At 39.9% G+C, this 22,500-nt stretch overlaps 1 protein-coding gene across 7 annotated transcripts in view; it reads left to right on the forward strand.

Annotated features, from left to right (window-relative positions):
* LOC143021461 (uncharacterized) overlaps positions 1-22,500 on the forward strand; it is a 67,522-nt gene that overhangs the window by 12,308 nt on the left and 32,714 nt on the right. Inside the window, exon 1 of one of the 7 annotated variants that reach the window (XM_076178983.1) lies at positions 59-262. The exons of 4 other annotated variants lie outside the window; for them this stretch is intronic. In XM_076178983.1, the coding sequence (XP_076035098.1) occupies positions 209-262 (54 nt within the window). In that variant the 5' untranslated portion in view covers positions 59-208. Of the gene's footprint in view, positions 1-58; positions 263-17,102; positions 17,150-22,500 lie in introns of those variants that run through there. 2 more of the 7 variants (XM_076178988.1, XM_076178984.1) reach the window with 2 other exon arrangements.

The following is a 22,500-nucleotide window of genomic DNA, read 5'->3' on the forward strand; positions in this document are numbered from 1 at the left end:
GTACTTATGGGCGCGTCTTTATCTCTGATCTGAGAGATCACCAAGGCTGCGAGCGGTAAGGGCATCGTCATCGTCGACATCTTGGCCAGTAGGCTTTCAGTTAACGCCGCAAACGGATGTCCACGACATCGGCGAATTTCGCAACGGCGCCTCAAGTTGATTGACGACTCCTGCCTTTGTTTTTTGTGGTTTGTTTCGGTTATTCGTCATGGAGAACATTGATTTAGATGAGAAGAGTGACGTCATCCTCCCCATGATGAAGGTAAGTTTAAATTTGTGACACGTGGCCTGAAGACCTTACAGTTTTTTCATTTGTTATTTTATTCAGGAATTAATTGCTGTTTCTGTATTTCGGTGATATACATCTTCTAGAACTTCTTTTTATGACAATGGATTTTATAGAATCATGTTCATATATAGAAAAGTGTGACTTCCATTCAATTTGGTGGTTCTAAATGCGAATGAAGACAACCTTGTTTTTGTGGCATATGCGAAAGCTCTTATCATTACCTGCTACTGTGGAGTACCTTTTCTGCATTTTCTAAAATTACTCTTATTCTAGCCAGCACGGGGAAGGTCCGAAATCGAATTAATTCAACAAAACTTGAACATTTATCTTACACTGTACCACCGAAGACATTAGAAACACCATCACTGGAGGAAAGAAGGGAAAGAGGAGATTATATTTGGTATGATAGCGTCCAAATTAAGCCGAGGGCACAGTGATCATAAGTGGCCCTGGAACCAGTCATTCTTACGTGTGGGTTTCCGCCAGGTCGTCCAGGGCTGAGAGTGGATGATGGTCCTTTGACTTGTGCCGAGTGTTGTCCGTGGTCTAGGGCTATGTGGAGGGTTGGGTCTAGGGCTAGCGAGTAGTAGTGTGACCTGGGCTTAAGCCATTGCTACCAAGCCTGGTTGGTGTTGAAAAATAACGATGATGGTAATGATATTATTGATAATAATAATGATAATAATAATAATAATAATAATAATAATAATAATAATAATGATAGTGATAATTATGATAATGATAATGTGATAATTATGATAATAATAATGATAATGTGACTGATAATGATAATGATAATAATAGTAATAATAATAATGATAATAATGTGACAATGATAATAATAATTAATGGTAATAATAATGAAATAACGAAATTGAGGCTCCAGAATGTCGAGAAATTGTTTACAAAATAGAGCATCAGATATGTGGAATAGATTATCAGGCAAGATAACGGGCACACATATATACCCACATTGTCTGTAGGTACAGTGATCGTCAATGTGCATATAAACATTTTCAAATTTGTATGTAAATATAATTTATATTGCTAACTGATTATTCTGTATAGTACTGGCCTGCCGGTCATTCTTAATAAGAATATTTCGAGTGTTCAATAACAGACCCTGCATAGGGGAAGATACAGGGTGATTAAGATTTTTGTCCACAATTAATAATGTCAAATTGCCATACCTTGGCAGACCTAGGAAGGCGGGGTCATGAATGAAATTGCCTAGTGGCAGTCAGAATACGCATTATCGTCAACAATTCCTACAATTTCTGAATAAATTCATTTAGTTGGGTACTATTTAAAAAGAAATCGAACTGCCTATATTCAAGACGTTGGCTGAGCGCTCGAACTGTGGTCCATCACAACCCCGCGGAAAGGAAGAAGGGAGGTTAGTTGGACGGGTGAGGGGTCAATTTTTTTTTGCTTTGTTTTTCTTTTTAATTTGGGAGTGAAGTATCACTCCCACGGGGTTTGTTTGAGGCCGTGGGGGGTCAATAAACGAGGAGAAAGGTTATGACCAAACATGGTCAAAACTATGACCCCTCCCCACACTCAATTTTCTTTTCCCGTCTTGGGATTTTTCTCAGTAACGCTCCGAGATATTCAAAGAACACGTTGACCGCCGAACACCAAGACCTTTTATTTAAGATTTTAGTCAAGCGAACAGCAGATATTTCTGTTCATCTTTTGGACGACAGACCTGAACGGAACCCTGATCGGGCGAGACCCCATTTCTCCCCGAAGTGTCTTCTCAGCTAGATAGAATCGTCTGACTCCCCTAAAACAAAATCAGTAAAGTCTGTCGGCATCTTGTTTTGATCAGATGACGGAAACAGTCAACATCTCATTCCTGTTGTCGTCAGATGATCTTCTTTGTTTCCGTGTTGCCCTCTTCCCGGTAGCGAGTGGGGAAGTGTACTGTATTTAGGTTTGTGTTGTAGGTTCGAGTGCACTAGAAGGCTTCCTCTGGGGTTCCGTGGTAACGGTGGACACATAAAGCTGACCCAAGATATTCGAGACCCAAATATACCCTTTTGTTGGTGCATAAAAATATTGCAAATAATAATAATAATAATAATAATAACGATATGATAATGATATTACTACTAATAATAATAATGATAATCATATTTTGTTGAAGGCGACACTATTTTCTGCATAAATAATTTTCTTGTAGATGTTTTCTATAGATCTCACTAACCGCCGTATTGGAGGGTCTAATCTCTAGAAATTGTGCGTAGGCAGGCGGTCATAATCTCCGACCCGGATTTCGGTTCAACCGAGCCTTCTTCACGGGAAAAAATATTGATTGGGGTAGATCACTAGATAATTGGAAGCTGTTCATGAAATAAAATTAATTTTTACATCTTCTCAGGCTTCTGGGCTGTGTTCTTATGCTGCCTAGTGCTTATAAATCGAGTGCCTGTATATTCAAACTTGATTTCCTGTCCTTGATGTAAAGGGCCTCGATTAATTATTAATTGATTTCTTTGAGTCCATGCGTGTTTCCAGAATTTTCATGTTATTTTCCAGTTCTTCTCGAGTAATATGATATCCGTGTGATGCTATAGTAGGGGTTGTGATAGATCACCGTTCGAGCGCTCAGCCAACGTCCTGAATATAGGCAGTTCCTTTTTAAATAACATTCAACTAAATGTTTTTATCCAGAACTTGTAGGTATTGTAGACAATGATAATAATAATAATAATAATAACAACAACAACAAATCCATTGAGTCAGAGTACATATCGCAAACATTACACAAGCACGGCGGCAGAACTTCAAGGGCACTAGGAATCCCATGTACCAGGACGGGGAACTTGGTTCTGTCAAGGTCATTTGGTTACACGTCTCGCACTACAAATCCTCGTCGGCCTCCGCCTCCTCCTACTTTGTAACTTTTTGCTTCTGCCCCTGCCTACTCTTCCTTATTAACTTATCAGATCCCCACAACCTTTCTTCCAACTTCTTCCCACCTCCTACTACCTCTTCCGACTCCTCAGCTAAGATTCCAATTTTACCACTTTCGTCACCGCCTCCTCCTCCTCCTCCTACCACTCCTACTATTTTTTCCCATTCCCCACCTCTTCTCCCTCCTTCCAACTTCTCATTTCCCACCTTCTCCTCTCCTCCTCTTCCTCTACCAACACCATGACATCCACTACCCCACCCACCACCTCCACTACCCCACCTTCCACCTCCACCCAACTCTCCTCCACCTCTTCCTGGTTCCATGATTGCCATGTACAACAAACATGCATTTGAATTATCATTATTGTCCTTACTCTTTCATATAATATAATCACAATCTATGCCTTTTTGCATTCATTAACAATTACTGTGTATATATTTTTCGTCTTCGTACATAAAACTAATAATTAATGAAGTGTGCGAACAAAGAACAACATTAGTATTTTGCTCCGTGATCTCATCACCACCCCCCTCCCTCCACCATCTTCGTTACTTCACAGTACTTCCCCAGCTTTCGATCCTCTCCTGCCTGGCAGCCTCGTCATCTCTTCTCAACTCTCTCATCCACCCAACATCCTCTTTCGTGATTTTCCCCTCCTCCTCCTAGCCCTCACCACGCCCACCACGACGTTTCTGCCATTCCCATTCGATGTTCTCCACATAAAGTAGGAGTATTACTGTTGGGCGTTGTCTTGATATTGGCGTTCGATTCTTGATGCTCTTTTTTTTTATATATAATTTGTGATGATCTCAACTTCCAATCTTTAGCTTTCGATGTATCTTTTATTTATATTTTACTTTCTTTTTCCTCTGGTTACAATAAACAAGTAAAGAAAAAATAATGAAGAAACAAATACATGCACCTAGTTCACCTGAAAGCAGCCCATCTTCCTCATAGGATTGCGTCGCTCCCTGGCGCATGCGCATCAGAGATCGTATCAGACTCGGAAATGCAGCCATATTGTGAACTGTAAATAATATATAATATAATACACATGGTCTTAAAAAAGAACGAGAAGACAGTCACAATAAATGAATTGTAGTAATTGAAAATATAATGATAATGGTAATGACAATAATAATTTTGATAGATGTCAAGGATGATAATGGCATTAATATTATATATTGATTACAGTAACAATAGAGTACGTGGAATGTTCAAAGTAACCAAAAAGAAAGTTATTATTCAAATATAATGTAGATATTGTCAATACTTTTGACATTGTCAAATACAATTTCTCACTTTTTTCAATACCTAACATCTAGGCTTTCTAGAATCCACCAGTCATGGACAATATTGCTGGAATCACGAAATGTCGCTATTTCATTAAATGTTTATAGTGACCTTGATCAAGTTGGCTTCTGATAACAGTCAGACGACTTCATTCACCCGAAGGACGATCAACAGGACTGGATTAGCCGGTCTTAGTGTCTGTGGCTGTACGAGGAAGACTGGATGTTCAAGGTTAAGCCCCCTAAAGCTTTGTGTACACATTTTTCTGCGTGCGCGCGCGTGTGTGAGCTCGATTCACTATGGTCTTGGATCACATGTTGGACTGGTGACCAGCAGTTACTACCTTTTCTTGTGAGAGCTTAGATCTCGTGTGTGTGTGTGTGTGTGTGTGTGTGTGTGTGTGTGTGTGTGTGTGTATGTATGTGTGTGTGTGACTCCTGAAGGATCATTTCAGAAATGTACACATTTGCGTGCATGTGGCTTCCCTCTGTAACCAGATGTGGGATTCATAGACAGATTGAAAGTTCAGGTTTTCTTTGTAACTAATATTTACAATTCGTACTAGTTGTGAGAGACACTCTGCAATACTGATGGTCCTCGGACCATTCCTGGGCGTCCCAGGTGAAACCGTTGATCTGGCATTCCTAATTACACAGGTGCCAGGTTTATATTTGTATCCTCTTTATATACATTGCGTGAATATCACAGCCGTGACTGAGGATTTACATGATATTGATAAATGTGTGTGGTTGTCTTGGGTATTCGACTATACACATTACACACTTTCATTTGGAATATAGTCGGTTGGTAGGTAATTGGATATGTCAGGCTTCTGACCTGATCGTCTTTCTGTCATGCGATTTCCACATGGCATAATCCTTTCTCGTGCATGCACGCGTAATGCAATGACCATTTTACGTGTGTGTTCGTGTGTTATGGTGTGATGCATCCGACCTAGATATGGATCAAAAGGTCTCCTGTCGGTGTGCTCCGACCTTTATAATCCTTTGTAAGGATACACCTCCATGGTACCTTTTTGTACAGGAAGGTACTTTGTCCATTTAGTTGTGTTGCCGTCAAGTAGTGTTATTCCCCTACATGTCACCCTTTAATTACCGAAGAGGCATCAGGTGCAATTATAGCCTGTAATCTACATGCCGCGTGTGGTCATCAATAACACAGATATAAAGCGTCTGATTTACATGCGAATGTGACCTGAGAAAGAGCACTGCATTAATTTTCATAATAAGAGAGTGAAAATTAATATCCTCCTTTATTGTAAATGTGTAAGTGTAAATGATCACATTTTCGGTCATATGTCATGTGTATCTTAAAATTTTAGTTTTTTTTTCACCATTCTAAAATAAAAATCGCACACCAAGTGAATCGTGCATGTAGATCATAGGTAGATCTTAGTCTTAGATGTATATTATACACTCAGTTGTACATGGAGATCACACCCAAAGTAGCACCGATGATTTCATTCGTCCTCGCGACTCTCTCTTAGCAGGGAAGGGACTTGGGAATTACGACAATGTAAAAAAGAATAGAAAAAATCCTCCATTGTTCTCTTGTATGCTTTCTACCATGTACACAGCATGCAGGCATGTGCGCGCGCGATTCCATGCATTTTATGTACGTTGGGTTTGTGTGTGTGTGTGTTTACCGAGTTGTATCTTACGGGAAGGGGAGCTATGCTCGTAGTGTCCCGTACGTGTGTGTGTTCTTACGTCCCTGTGCATTACGTGGATGAATTTCTTCTCAGTATCTCCGGCCTCGCGAAACGCTTTTTTTTTTCTTCAATTTCTTACGTTTCCTATTGTCTCTGTCTTGAACAATACTGGCATCGTTTACTTTCTGGTCCATTTATACTTGACACACATGCCACGTGTGTGTGCGCGTGCGTGTGTGTGTGAAAGTGAGCGCAGGGAACTTGGAAACACGATCGAAGAGCTGAGTTTCGAACTCTTCATCACTTTTTTTTTAAGGCATATAATTATGTATGGTCTATGGGGCTGCTGGCTCCTCCCTCTTTCTCTTCTCTCCCACTCTGCCTCTGTCATGATCGCTGCTGGGAGGGTCCGCATCAAGAACCTGCATCGACTATAATTTTTTTCTCATTTTGTTGTCAACTCCATTACCTAAAATTTTCATATCGATCCAATATGTCGGTTGCTCTATTTTGTTATTGTGTATTACGAGTGAATGACCATTTACGAGTGATTTGGTATAATTTTGGTAATTTGTTCTGTTCGTCATTCCTTGTCCGTTTTCCCCATAGTAGGATCGGTCACATCCGGTGTATGGGACCTGGTACACTGTGCTCTTGTTTTGCTCCGAGATGCCGTTTTCTTTGCTTTCACCTTACCAGCTCTATGCTCAGTATTTGGGGTTATTTGTTCGATCAATATTTTCTGGCACCAAATGTATTATTCCTTCTTATATTTACGTCATTGATTGTAGATCTGTTCATGGTTTCGTGATTTTTCTTATTTTGTCGTAGAAAATTTATTTTCCGTTATTTAGGATTCTGTGTTCTATTTCGTCTCTCAATTGGGAAGGAACGGGTTTGAACATTAATGGAGAATATTATAATCACATTGGATCTGCGGATGACATCATTATTATTTCTGAAACAACAGAAGATATGGAAGGTATGTTGAGTCATTTCAACAAAGTAAGTTTGAAATGAATGAAGAGTAAAGCGAAAGTAATGTTCAACTCGAAAAGTCAAATTAAATTAATTGTGATTGATGATGAGAGTTCCGGAAAAAGCTGAAATATATAATTATCTACGTCAGATGATAAAACTAATTGCAGATTATAGAATTGTAATAAATAAACGTACAGTATTTGTCTGGTAAATATTTGGTAAATATAGGAATATCATGAGGGGATTTCTACCTATATGTCTGGACATAACATTAACAATCTGTGTATAATGCAAGCTATGGTCTATGAATGTTAGATATAGAAATTGACTAAGGCGATGGAGACAGAGCTAAGGAGAATGGAGAGATCAATTCTGGAAATAACGGTGAAAAAGAGAAAAAGGTCAAGTTCAATGGGAGAGCAAACTGGGGTGAACGGAAATGGTAACCAGAAAGAAAAGTGGAAGATAAAGCAAGAGTATTACTGACTGGACGCCGCGAAATGGGAAGCATGGAAGAGAGTGACCAAACAAAAGATTGAGAGATGAGATAAAGAAGTTTGTAGATATTTCCACAGTCGTGTGACTCATTGGAATGTTTAGGAGAGGCCTTTTTCAGCATGACAAGGAATGGGTCATACAAGTGAATTAAGCATATATCTGCAATGAAACATTCATGATTGGTCGTCCATGATTGGGTACCAAAGCTCATTCTTGATGTCGCGTGATTTGGTGTGTGTGTGGGGGGGGGCGGTTGTCCAGAGCAGGAGGCGTACAATCCTCTTCAATTTCGTTGCCTCATGGTATCATATCCCTCCTCGCCAGCTGTGTCTGAGTGTGACTCAGACTATTATTAAGCCTATTACGTTCCCTCGGGGGTTTTGACGTCACCACTGGAACACAACACCTTGGTCATCACCACCGTCGTTCTCCGTTTGAAAACAATTCCTCCAAGGAGAAAAGGTTTACGTACAAGTCATATACAGTACGAGATTACACACTCTTACATACACTCACACACACGGTGGCGCGGTTGGAAGACTCCCCGACTGTCACTACGTAGGTCCGGGTTCGAATCCTGACCAAGGATGAAATAACTTCAGTATCGCTGCGCTACGAGTCGTTACTCCAACTCTCGTGGGCGGGGAGTTGGGTGTGCGTGTAATGTCACAGCATTACCCATAGATCGGTCATACGAGCTCTGAGCTCTCTTCTGGGAGGGAAATAGCTGTCGATCGCGAGTCCAGCACGTGATCCAAAGACCAAAGTGAACACACGCACGCACACACAGTTCCAACTTAATCTATACCCTTGATTTCCAATATATAATAATTGGAAATCAAGGATATAGATTAAGTTGGAACTGTACATGAATCTGAGTCTAGGTACTGTATGTTAGAAAATTAGAGAATAGGAGACGGGACCCGACGAGCGTTGCTCCTTTCCCGGGTGAGGGTGGTCTTGACCGGTCAAACTCAAGATCAGGCCTTGGTCCATTGTGCCCGCCGACAGACGATTTTATTCATTTCTGTAACCCCCCCCCACCTCGGTAGAAAAGGGGTTGCAAGCTGTCTCGCCCCCTTCCATACCTGGTGGTACATTTCTCTATATTTGACCTGTCGCCGGACTATTTTATTCATCAACGTGGCAATCCCCACGGTAAGGAAGAGGTCAGTAGGGTTGTGTCTTGCCCATGATTGCCGGGATACTCTTGGTTTGAGTTCACACTTCGCCAAAACTCATTCCGGTTCAATTTGGCGAATTAGGAATTATTTGTCCGCCTTCTCCTTGAAGAAGATTAGAGAAGAGGATCTAGAGAAAGTGCATGAGTAGGCCAGTCCCTTGCATGGTCTTAGACCAATGGGTCTTAATTAGACCATCTAGGTCAGACTGGTCTCATTCTGCCTTCCTGAAAAAAATGAGTAGTTCTGAGAAAAAATAAACTCTCTTGATGGCAACAGTTTCAACAAAGCAGCCTTAACTGTTGTCATTAAATGAGTCTGCCCTTGGGTACAACATCACACCAAAGAGGTATAGTCGTAGAACTTGTACAAGAGAGTAACAGAATGGAGGAGGAGAAGTTAAAAGTGACCCTTTTTAAGACCAGTCCTCAACCAAAGCAAAATACTAAGTGCCTCTGGTCCGTAGGGATGTCACTGAAGCTCCAAATTTGTTGATTATATAAAATTTGTACAATCATTACCGCCATACGTGATTTCCTCATACCTTCCGATATGTCTCATCTATGTGGATGGAGGGGAATCGGTACCAACACACACAATACCAAACACTAGGTCTACTGTAGATTTACGTGGTAAATAATTGTAGAGAACTACCATATTGTTTCACCATATCACTCCATACTACAATATTAGAATACATTACAATACTACAACACTCGCACCTCATGGTGGTATTTGTCGTTAAATTAAGACAATGGCATTACCAAGTCGACGATATTGCCTTAACGATGTCGGAATTTCTATGTACAGAAATCGCCACATTCAATTAAGGATCGCCTTTGTACGGCGGTATTTTCAAAATTCCCGCCAAAAGCTTACATCTACTGTTTTCTGATCCAAAAATAACCCAAGAAAAAAATGAAACGCAAGAAACCGTGGCCATCTTGGCTATACCGTCGACATAATGTTACATATTCTCCTGAAACAACGTCACACTAGGTACCAGTGTGTTACGTCATGACATGCCATTGTGTCTAAACACCATGAAGTTTGTGTTACGTCAAGTCACGATTCTCTTGTACGATAGTTTGGTGTAATGTACCATAGCAATCAGTCTTCGAAATGGCAGAGCCCTCAAGGAGTTTCAATATTGTCGTAAGGGAATGAATCATACCGTGAAATGAAAGTTTCTCATGTTGATATACATCCAGGACAACCTTATCATAAAAAGAAACGAATAAAAGATCGAAACACTGATGTCTTGGGGCACGATGATATAACATGTACAGTATACTCGTCGACACATACCGTTCTACATTTTCACTTGTATTTGTATAGGTTATACACGGTGTATACAGTTATCGTCATTCTGATAATGTTTAAACTGAGAACACGATGAACAAACTGAAACAGATAATCACTCGATAAAACATTTCCAGATTTTCGCTTTAGGGTACAATAGGGCAATAAATATAGAATGAGAAGTTGATGGCTGTTCTAATCTCAGTTGTATTCCAACTGTAATACATCTTCAATACAGCGCCGCAGGCGTGAAACAATATAATCTAAACTGATTTACTGCATTGTTGCTGCAGAAGAATATTTATGCTGTAGCACAATTGCGTAACAGCAGAACAGCCATCAAAAGTCACAATAATACAAGGGAGGGGTGGAGGAGGAGTGGGGAAGATGGAGTGAACAGGAGGAGTAGGGGAGAGGGAGGAGGGGGTGATCGGGAAGAAGGTGAGCTGGGTGCGGAACGAGAATTACGAGACTTGAATGAGGAAGTGGGTAAGGTTACCGAAGCGCGCACGCGCGTGTTTGTGTTTACATTTTTGTCTGCGATAACTAACGCTGCTATCCATGAAGACAATAGCGTACCGAAGATGTAGTCACAGAGGTGGTAAAGGGTCGCTTTAATGAATGCAGCAGGATGGAAGGATAATGAAATATTATAGCGAAGCAGCATTTTTCCTTAGAGTGGAGAATATTTTCCCTTGAGCGAATGATACGTGGCTTTGGTCCGTAGTTATGCCATTTAAGTTCCTAAAATATTAACTACCTTATATATATATATATATATATATATATATATATATATATATATATATATATATATGTATATATATATATAATGTATATATATATATATATATATATATATATATATATATTTCTCAACCACAATTCCCTTTAATTGTAAGCCATCAACATCGAGAACCTCGAGGAGGCATACATGCAGAAATTGAAACATGGTACAACCAAGGACTCGAACCTCTTCTAGCACGCGACAAGTGATAATGACTTAATAGATATTTTGTATTTTATCTATTTTTTCATATTTTTGTAACAACTTACAACCTTCTTCATCCTCTATTCTCATCATGATCTTTCATTTACTAGCTGACTAGTGTAGGCTTTATCCGTGTGTTTATATATATATATATATATATATATATATATATATATATATATTATATATATATGTTGAGACATTGTGACAGGTTGACGTAAACGGAATAGGAAACACAGGAGTCTTAGTCTTGAGTTTATTCCTGACTAGTTTCGCAGGTATGCATACCTGCGAAACTAGTCAGGAATAAACTCAAGGCCAAGACTCCTGTGCTTCCTAATCCGCTTACGTCAAATATATATATATATATGTATATATACATATATATATATATATGTATGTATATATATATATATATATATAAACATTGGTGTGGATTCCATTAGAAAAATAATGAGAGTAAGAAATACGAACATCTTCACCGAGTGATCCAGAACAGAGTTGAGCGGAACAAACGGGTACTCTGCCAAGCAAGGTGTGGCAGTGACCATCACGACGACAGGTTGGCTCTAGCACGGTCTCTCTCACCTGTTGCATTTTTTCATATACGTATACACACACACTATATGTATATATATATATATATATATATATATATATATATATACACACATATATATTTATCATTGTCAGTTCTTAGGTAATCATGCTAAATTTTCATATTTATCTTTATTGATCTCGAACGATTAACATAGGAATTGTGTTAATGTGTGTACGAACATGCAAAGATTATTCATAAACATTTCAGTTCAAACCAGTGTATTTGAGCATAAAACATGTAGTCAATACCCTGGAGAGAGGGTGTGAAGGCACGGTATTATTTTGGTCTCTCCCGTGAAAAGGAAATATAGTGCAAATGAATAAGAACAAATAAATAGATAAACGACGAGAAGAAAGCCTTCCCACACTCACAAACTTCCCGGTGTCGTGTTCTCCCACACTTGAGGTCCTGAGTTTAACTCGGGCTCCCAAGCCGTTACTGTTCCCGCTGTGTAGTTGCAGTATTACTAGTGGATCATACGATTACAACCTCTTGGGTCTTATCGGGGAGGGTAATTGCTGATGATCAAAACACCAACATGGGATATTGGACCAAGTTGTAACACACACGCACACTTCACGTTCACCAATATCTGCATATGCCAGGCACATGAAGGTGATTGCTAGGTCCGGGTACAGCCTCCCTCTTTCACCCTCCCCCTTCTCTTCTCCCCTCCCCTCTCCCCCTCCCCCCTCCCCCTCCTAATCGCACCCTTCTTAACCTTCATCACTGAAAAGGACAAGTCTGTTGTACTGTCGGCAATAACCAGGGCTTCCATCTTTGGAGGTAATATCGAGTGGACAGGGAGATAGAAATAAATAACTAGTAAAATATCGAGTTGACAGGGAAATTAGAAATAAATAACTAGTAAAATATCGAGTTGACAGGGAAATTAGAAATAAATAACTAGTAAAATATCGAGTTGACAGGGAAATTAGAAATAAATAACTAGTAAAATATCGAGTTGACAGGGAAATTAGAAATAAATTACTAGTAAAATATCGAGTGGACAGGGAGATAGAAATAAATAACTAGTAAAAATATATAGAAATAAATAAGCATTATTTTTTATAATGACTCTTCAATAGTAAAATATTGTTGCGTGATTCTGGTACGTAGGGGTGCCGGTGAACTTCGGTAATCCCTAAGATACTTAGGGTATCATTAAATACACAGACGTAGACAACAAATTCTGAGTGAACGCAGAAGAGACGGTGTGTGTGAGGACGCGTCCACACGTGAAGGGTTGGGTGGGGATCTGCCCGACCGATGCGATGCGGGTGTATGCATACGTAGAACGGATATTTGGGCCACGAAACTGCAACCTAGGACATTTGGGCCACGGTGACTAGGATATTTGGGACATGGGATAAAAAGTGGTTAGGTTAGATAATCTGGTTAGGTTAGGTTAGAGGATCTGGTTGGGACGATCGATAAACTAGAGCTAAAGCATTTCATGACAAAGTACTTGCAAAAAGGCATAATATACAAAGAAAAAAACCCAGTAAAAAACAAAAAATAAAGAATTATATAAGATATTTAGTAATATATTGAAAGGGAACAAAAAATAATTTGTGGCCCAAATATCCACCCAGGTCGTCCTAGTGGCCCAAATGTCCTAGGTTGCAGTTTCGTGGCCCAAATATCCTAGATTCATGCATACTGTAACTTACGGAGGGTTTCTGTCTTCAAGAAGAGGTGCACAGTAGAGTTTCTAGACTGACTCGTATACTGGACTATACTAACGCCAAGAAAATTGTATTGTGTTGTATACTAAAACTTGGTCAATAAACTAAACTATACTAGAGCATTTACTCACACAGTGCAAGAGGAAAACCTAAAATGTGCGAGCACAGATATTTACTTTTTTAGGAGTTTATTAATAAAAAAAACTCTTCAAGTCTTGTTCGAGCCCCGTGTGATCACTGTTTCCAAGCACCTCTTTCTTGTTTTGCCTGAATCAGTGATCAACGATCACATTTCATCAAACTCAAATACTTTCGACAGCCACCAAAGATTTGGTAACTGAAATTTACAAGTTATTTTCCTGTCAATTATATTAAATAAAATCACTGTTATATGAATACAAGGTAAATTTTATTTAGTCTCCTCTTAACAGGTTATCGACTTCCTTACTTGTAACTCTTGTCATCCCCGCTGGCCAGTGATGACCATCCTCACGGGCCGCTTTTGGGCCATGATTTGGACGACCACTAGGATGTCGCTTTGTGTTATTGTATTGGTGATAATGTCAATTCAGGCCACGTGTTGCTTCCCCGATGTGGGTCTTGCTACATCCAGAAAGCTTTTGTCACCTTCTCGCACCCTGCTGGTATGTCCTTCTGGGATGACACACCACAAAAGGCTTCGGTCTCACTCATTGACAGAATTGTCGACATTTGCCTGTTTTACACACAGACACACACACACACACACACGGTGGCGCGGTTGGTAGAGTACCAGGCTGTTGGTACGGTGGTGCCAGCGGTACCTGGTTCGAATCCTGCCCAGGGCTGAAATTATTTCAGTATCGCTGCGCTTCGAGTCGTTACTCCAACTCTCGTGGAGTAACATGTGTGTGCGTGTAAGGTCATAGCATTACCCATAGGTCGGTCATACGAGCTCTGAGCTCTCTTCCGGGAGGGGAATAGCTGTCGATCACGAGTCCAACACGTGATCCAAAGACCAAGTGAATACACACACACACACACACGCATGCACGCACGCACACACACACATCTATATGTGGATATCAGGATCCCAGACTGCTCCACTACTTACTAAGGGCAAAGGTGAAGACGTTGCCTTCAGCGAAGCGACCTTTGACACCATCTCCCAAGTAACTGAGGCGCCTCTCAGAGTAGAAACATATGAAAAAAGTGATATTAAAACTCCTCTCCATGAAGTAGCATTTCTTAAAAATGCCAGAAGTTTCTCTTGGAATGAACTATGTATTTTACATGTGATCAAATTTTCTCTCGAAGAAGACGGCATCAGCTAACGGTGAAAAAATGTTTCTCTGAGTAGAACGCATCTGCAAGAAATACAATAAAGATTAAAAGTATATGCTAAAATATCAAAAGAATCCTCTCCGAGAGGATGCATTTGCTAAAAACTCTTCTGAGAGTAGTCGATTAATCTATTGATGTTGACAAAACCCTCTATTGCCAGGGTAAGCATATTTGCTAAAAATAACAAAGGGTCTCCCTGAGATTTATCATTCGTCGCCCCAAACAAAAGTGTGCTAGAGATAAAGTCTTCGATTATTGATCAAATGTCATTGTCCGTCTATCTGAACATTATCTTTATTGTGTCTGTCGTCAGGCGATTTCATTCAGCCGAGTAAGGAAGGCTTAAGGAGTTGTCACAATGGGCTATTTTCCCTCCCACCTCCCATTGATCGGAGGTACCGCCTTCCTCTAGAACTTTTTCTGCTGTAGAATCACAATGGTAAACTATCCCTTTTTCTCAACAAAAGCACATATGATGTCATTTGTTATGCTGGAGGAAAATTATCTTCCTCCAGTGTGTGTGTGTATTCACTTGGTCTTTGGATCACGTGTTGGACTCGTGATCGACAGCTATTTCCCTCATGGAAGAGAGCTCAGAGCTCGCAGGTTCGATCTGTGGGTAATGCTATGACCTTGCACACACACACACACCCAACTCCCTGCCCACGAGAGTCAGAGTAACGACCCGAGCCACAGCGATACCGTAATCATTTCGGCCCTGGGCAGGATTCGAACTGGGTGCAGGGAGCACTTCTGCTTCCCAGTTCAGCGCTTTACCAACTATGCCACCGAGTCGTGTGTGTGTGTGTGTGTGTGTGTGTGTGTGTGCGTGTGTGTGTGTGTGTTTTGTGAGTGTGTGTTATCATTGAAGTTTTGCAAGATACTGGGATAGGTCATTGTACGTGTTTGAAGGCCGTATGCATGGCGGGTGATTTACATGTTTTTATCAAGCGAGAGGCCAAGCATATCAGGGTTTTTGTCTAATGGGGAAGGTTGACCAGTGGGTGGTTCTTCACTCACGATAGTCGAGGGAAGTCAATGTTACTCAAGACCAATGAGCGGCCGCAGACGTTTTGTGTCAGTCATAATTCTACCTCTTTGAGGTAAAGCTTGACTATTTCTGGTTGTTAACTTGTAGTTGCTCCAGTGTTGGGGTGTTATTGTGAAGTTGTTTGCATTTGGAAGAGGTCTGGGGTTGTGTTGCGGGTTTGGGATGGGAACTGTCTCGTGCAAATTGGTGAAAATATCGTTGGTGATGGTACTGTTCCTCGGGGGTATTCCGCTGTATAATGTTTTGGCTTCCGATCTAAGGATGTTTTGTGATACCAAGAATTTTTTCAGACATTTCTTTGTCATTATTGTGCATTTCGGTTTCTATGATATTTTCTTTGCATTATGTATATGAGAACAGTGGCAAGCGCTTTTTTTTTTATATCTATTTCCATCATCAGAAATTTACCTTACGAATAGAGGCTTAGGCACCTTAACTTACTCTCTCTGGAAAGACGCTGTGTGCTGGTTGATCTAATGGAGGTGTTTAAGTGGATCAAAGGCTTTAACAAAGGTGATGCAAACAAGGTGACCATATTAAGGCAACAAGGCAGGACTCGCAGTAATGGATTTAAACTGGACATATTTAGTTTTAAGAAGGAAATAGGCAAGAATTGGTTTAGTGATAGGGTGGTCAACGAATGGAATAGACTTGGTAACCATGTAGTGAGCGCTGAAACTATCAGTTGTTTTAAGAAACAGTTAGACAACTATATGGATAGGGGTGACAGGTGGTAATGGACATGGAACTGCCAAGTGTAGGTTTTATGGTCTCTTGCAGTCTCCTTCTCTCTTATGTTCTTATGTTCATCACTGTACTCTCATTTGGTGTCTTGTTGAATTCCTTCTGCATTTGTTGGGTGAGGGATTAAATAACATTCTTCATATAGGCAAATATATTAACTTCTTGAATATAACACAGTTTATAATTTATTCAGAGCTCGTTCTTCGACTTAATGAAAACGTCTGACACTATGCAGAAGAACAGATATGCATATGTCGTTACAACTATATTTATATCGCTGTTACCTGGCGTACTGATAGATAATGGTAGATAAGCAACGAAAACAGTTAAACAAACGAAACACCGGCTCTCTACCTAACAGAGATTATTTTGCTACCGTACTATAAGTGCGTGAATGTTTCACAATCGACATTGTTCTTTTAACCCAGTCCTTTCCGAGGAGGTGGCACGGAAATGAATAAATTAGTTTCGCACTTAGCCAATACCACCCAATGAGAGATAGACAGATAAATACATAGAAAGAGAGAGAGAGAGAGTCATGATATTCACTTTCTGTCTCCTGTTGCAGGACACTATTGACTGATGACGTCATATCCCGTGCAAACAAAGTATATGGTGAGATGTCTGCAGTGCAAGTATAGAACTTCCACCAATGTTTGAATAAATCTCCTTTTACACACTTTCACCACGGTGAAATGATTTGTATATTTTGTTCAATTTGAAGGCAGGTGATAATCATGATAGACAGAAACTCCGGAATAAACTTGTTGAAATTTAGGTGGAAGAAAGGATACATATATACACTCGGTGTCGCAGTGGTAAAGCGCTGGACTGGGAAGTACATTGGTGCTCGCAGTACCCAGTTCGAATCTTGCCCAGGGCCGAAATTATTTCGGTATCGCTGTGCTTCGGGTCATTACTCTGACTCTCGTGGGCGTGGAGTTGGGTGTGTGTGTGAAAGGTCATAGCATTACCCATAGATCGGTCATACGAGCTCTGAGCTCTCTTCCGGGAGGGAGATAGCTGTCGATCACGAGTCCAACACGTGATCCAAAGACCAAGGTGAAAGACCAAAGTAAATACACACCCGCATATATATATATGTATATATGCTCTCATGTGTTACAAGTATTTTGCCTCTGGTGTGCAGGCCTAGCTCTGGACTTTGTCTTGACGGTGTCAGGTAGTGGCTCATTCACTTATTCATTCATCTATTAATCTATTTAGATATTATTTCGTGCACAGCTTTCCAAACCACGATCTAATATATATTTTTTAGATTTAAATGGAACAAGTTACTGATCATGTAGTAGTTTTTTATAGATGAGAAAGTGCGTTTCATTAAACAATATCATGTTTACATAGTGTAATGCTGATAAATTATAACTTTTATAGACAAGAAAATGCGTCACAATGTTAAGTAGTTTGTATACAAGAATGTACCCATTAAACAATGTTTACAGAGTGTAATACAAGGCTTAACTTCCTGACTACACTCCGGTCACGCGGACTTTTCACGGTCGTCTGGAGCCGGCCACTCGGACGGGAATCCCGGACCTCCGTCCCGTCGTACCAGTCCGGGGGGGTGAGGGTCTTTGCCTGATACCAAGTCGGGCATGGCGGCTGGGGGGGCTAATACCAGAGGCAATTTTCCTTCCTTTGTTAATTCATTAATTTGTTTGTTTTTATGTTCTCTTCTTACGTGTTTTTAGATGTCCGTGTGTAGTGTGACTGATGATATATGATGGGTATTATGTATATTTTCTTTATAGGCAAATGATGTTGTGTGTATGTTGTATATTCAACGGATGGGCGCGCGCTCACACACACACACACACACACACATACACACATACACACACACACACACAATCATACACACAACTGTTTTTTGGTGGAGTGTTACTGTGTTGGGCTGCTAATTCAATGGTCCCGAGATCGTTCCCCGTCCTGGGCATGAGAAGCATTGCAGCACTGCAACCAAACAAGTTGTGGTGTGTGTGTGTGTGTGTATGCGCGCGCGCGTGTGTGACCCCTAAATCGGGCCTTATTAGAGGTCATTCGAGAAAGTAATATCTCCCAATGACGAATCCAGCACGTGACACACACACACACACACACACACACACACACACACACACACACACACACACACACACACACACACACACAATCGCCCACACGAACATGCACGCACACGAACACACTTGTTTTGCGTGACCTTGCCCAGATGCCTCGTTGGAGGAGGTCTACGTGACGAGGAGCACCTAACACCAACACATCACACGACACCTTCACCCACACGTTGAGTGGCGGGCGGAGGAATCAAAACATAAAAGAGTGAAAGAAAACAGAGATTAATAAATTCAGGAATAACGAAAGTGACCTGGTTGTGTCTGATAATCCCTTGGGAACGGTAGGGATGAGGCGGGAGATTGCATGAAAGCTTGCCCGGGCTAGAGAGAGGTGAAGCTAAATGAATGAATAAATAGATGATAAATGAATAAGTAAACGCATCAAAATAGAAATACATAGGTACATTGACTACGCAAGACAAATCGTTGCAGCATTGGATAAATACAGCAATATGGTAAAAGTCCATAATGATATTTAGATTTAATAAATGATTCTGTCGAATATAAAAATTATATATGACTAAGTGGATATCGCAATTCATCAACTTGGATATATTTCATGCAAGCAATTAATATGTGACGTCAATGTTTGTGTTACCTATGAGTAATGTCATGTTTTTTATATTTATTACCAAATGTAAACGACTTTATTCAGTCGAGTCATTTAATCACGTCCATCCACCGACATAGTAACAGAAAAAGCAGCCTTTATATGAAAATGTTGCACAAAATGAACTTTGATAGAAAAATATATACATTAGACTCGTGTATAAAAATTCAAACCCAAAATTTCAAGCATTACATATTTCCTCTCTAGCATGCAATTTAGTTCCACCCTGTGAGATTCCCTGAATTTGAGGTAGCCTTCACAGAGAAACAGTATTGCAAGCCTCCCACGATTTGTGGATAGAACGGCGCATGTTCTGTTCGTCGCGGTTGATGTTAGCAACGACATGACGTCATCTCGTTGACCGTGGGACATTCTGACGTCATGCTTGGTGTAATCCTATATCTGCCCCTCAATATGTTAATGTCAATATATATATTATATATATATATATATATATATATATATATATATATATGTATATATATATATACAGTATAATGTGATTCCTCTGAGTACAGCTGAGTAAAAAAGCGTCCAACTACACCCAAGCATCTGTGTATTTACCATACGGTTGCAACATTTGCTAGCTCACTTGTCTGACTCGCTGACAATGCATTTATGCATGTGTATTTGTGTGTAATCATGACGTGCGTTTGTACATGTGCATTTCAGTGGATGTTACTTTATTTCTTCATGTCAATGACGCATTAAATATTTTCTATTGAATTTGAATCTGATTTGAATGTATTTTATTTGAATGAATCTGGGTTTAATTTGGTGGATTTCAAGGAATATTTCTGCAGATGCGTGCCATACATATCATGTCCTTGACAGAAATATATAAGACGCGGGCTTGTGCGTGTCTGTGCCTACGTTGTTGCGCTCGAAATAACAAAGGAAGGAAGAGAAGCGCTTCGCTCGTTTGTCCCTCAAGGTCTGCAAACAGAGGCCGGAACCTCTCATCCTGTTGGATTGTAAAGTTTGCTTACATCCTTGAATTTACGTATTTGTAATATAGAGCAAAAAGAACTATGCTCGTAGGATCCCGTGTCTCTCGTCGTTAGTCAAATTAGAAAAAAATACATTTGATAATTTTTTTTGTTAATCTGTATACTTTATACTTTTCACTGCATCCGTAGGTATGTCAGTAAGGTCTCTAAATTATTGCTGAGATTGGGAGGGTGGGTAAAAGTGTTTTCGTTCGGTCACTTCACTTATAAGAGGGTAAAAACAATGGCACATATATAAGAAAGAACGGTCGGCTCTAGCAATCAATTTTGTTCAACATCATATTTTTACGATACGCCTAATTTTGCTAGTTCTTATATGACCGTATAACGTCGTAACTATACGACCCCGAAGATATGCATATTACATCTACAACCATAAAATTGGTTCTTCTTATTGGTGTAGTACTTGTCATTAGACGCGTCTATCCGTGAACAGTCTGTGATCCGTTACGTGTGGGTGACTGGGTGTCTATGCATAACCCATTCAGTATATATTTGGTCACATATTCATGTACTTATTTACCTGTATATGATTGTTCATTTACTTATATTTTTTCTACTTTACTTATTGTACTGTGCATTCTTTTATCCATTGAACTCTGTCAGGATTCCCGCACATAATTAGATAACTAAAATCTACCGACATTTGCCATCTCTTAAAGTGACACATTCATCTGTATTTTCTCACATTGCTCGACAAGTATCACAGTGAAAGTTATGTACATGGAATTATCCTTGGTTGTTACCACAAATCGTCTGTTTGGCGTAACTGTTTATGTCAGATAGTGTTGCATGCCATAAGCACATTACATACGGTTGCATCACTGCCTGGGGCCATTCACCCACTGAACGTTGTTTTCCCGTCATCTCGCGTTCCCGCCATAAAATCACTTTCACTCGGCGGCCGCCAAAAGTCTGTTGCATTTTTCAACATTGACCTCGTTCTTTTTATCTCCCGCGCTTTATGATCCCGTCAAAGAACATAAAAAATAAATAAACGTTAGTGAAACTAAGAAAATATATTGAGTTTTTGTTTTCGTAATAAAATGTTGATTTGAGTTGAGTCGACGTCCCTGTCTCTCCATGGTTGGTTGGGCGGCCTTTCACCCCGGGAATGCCCTGGCTGAAGAGCCACACGAACAAACAAACGTATACTGGCACCACTTAGACTAACTTCCTAAATACAAAACCAAACGTTTTTTGTTCCCTTCCCCGTCCTTTCTCTTCTTACACATTCCCATTCCTTTCAAACTCTTTTAACACACACACACGCACACACACACACGATAGGTGGCACCAGAGGAAAATTATTGGAATGGATGAAAGAATTCCTGACTGGGAGAAAAATGAGAGTGGTAATTAGAGACAAATTCTCAAATTAGGAAGAAATGATAAGTGGTGTCCCGCAGGGATCAGTACTGGCCCCAATCATGTTTGCTATACCCATAAATGATATGGACGAAGGAGTAGAGTGTTATGAATTTTTTAGCAGACGACGCAAAAATACAAAAGAAAGTAAAAACTGAGGAGGATTGCAACTCATTACAACAGGACTTGGACAAGATTTGGAAATGGACTCAAAAGTGGGAAGTGAAACTCAATATAAAGAAATGTAGTATAATGTAATTTGGAAAAAGTAAAAACAGAATATCGAGAGAGATTATAGAAGAGGTAAAAAAAGTAAACTCGGAAAAAGACCTTGGAGTGATGATCAGCAATGACATGACACCGTATAAGCATATTAATAAAATAGTCGGAGAAATCTATAATTCATTGAGGTCAATAAAAGTGGCATTTGCCTATTTGGACGAGGAAATGATAAAAATAATAATAATAATAGAAATAACTCCACCAATAAGATCAAAACTCGAGTACGCAATAACACTATAAACACCCTGTACCAAAAAGAATATGAAGAAGTTAGAAAGAATACAAAGAGCAACAACAAAACTGGCACCAACTCTTTCTAAAATGACATATGAACAAAGACTGTCCAAATTAGAATTACCAACTCTGGAACAATGAAGGGAAAGAAGAGACTTACTAACTATCTATAGAATTATGAAGGGAATGGAAATCTTAGACAAGAATGACTTATTGAAATGGGACAATGGAAAAACAAGAGGACACGAAAAAAAAAAAATTACAGAAGAGATCTGAAAAAAATAGCTTCCCACACAGAGTGACTTGGAAGAAATTGAACAAAGAAAC

The sequence above is a fragment of the Oratosquilla oratoria genome, chromosome 42 (genome assembly GCF_046742065.1).
Source record: "Oratosquilla oratoria isolate Oo_2021 chromosome 42, ASM4674206v1, whole genome shotgun sequence".
In the NCBI taxonomy this organism is placed as follows: Eukaryota; Metazoa; Arthropoda; class Malacostraca; order Stomatopoda; family Squillidae; genus Oratosquilla; species Oratosquilla oratoria.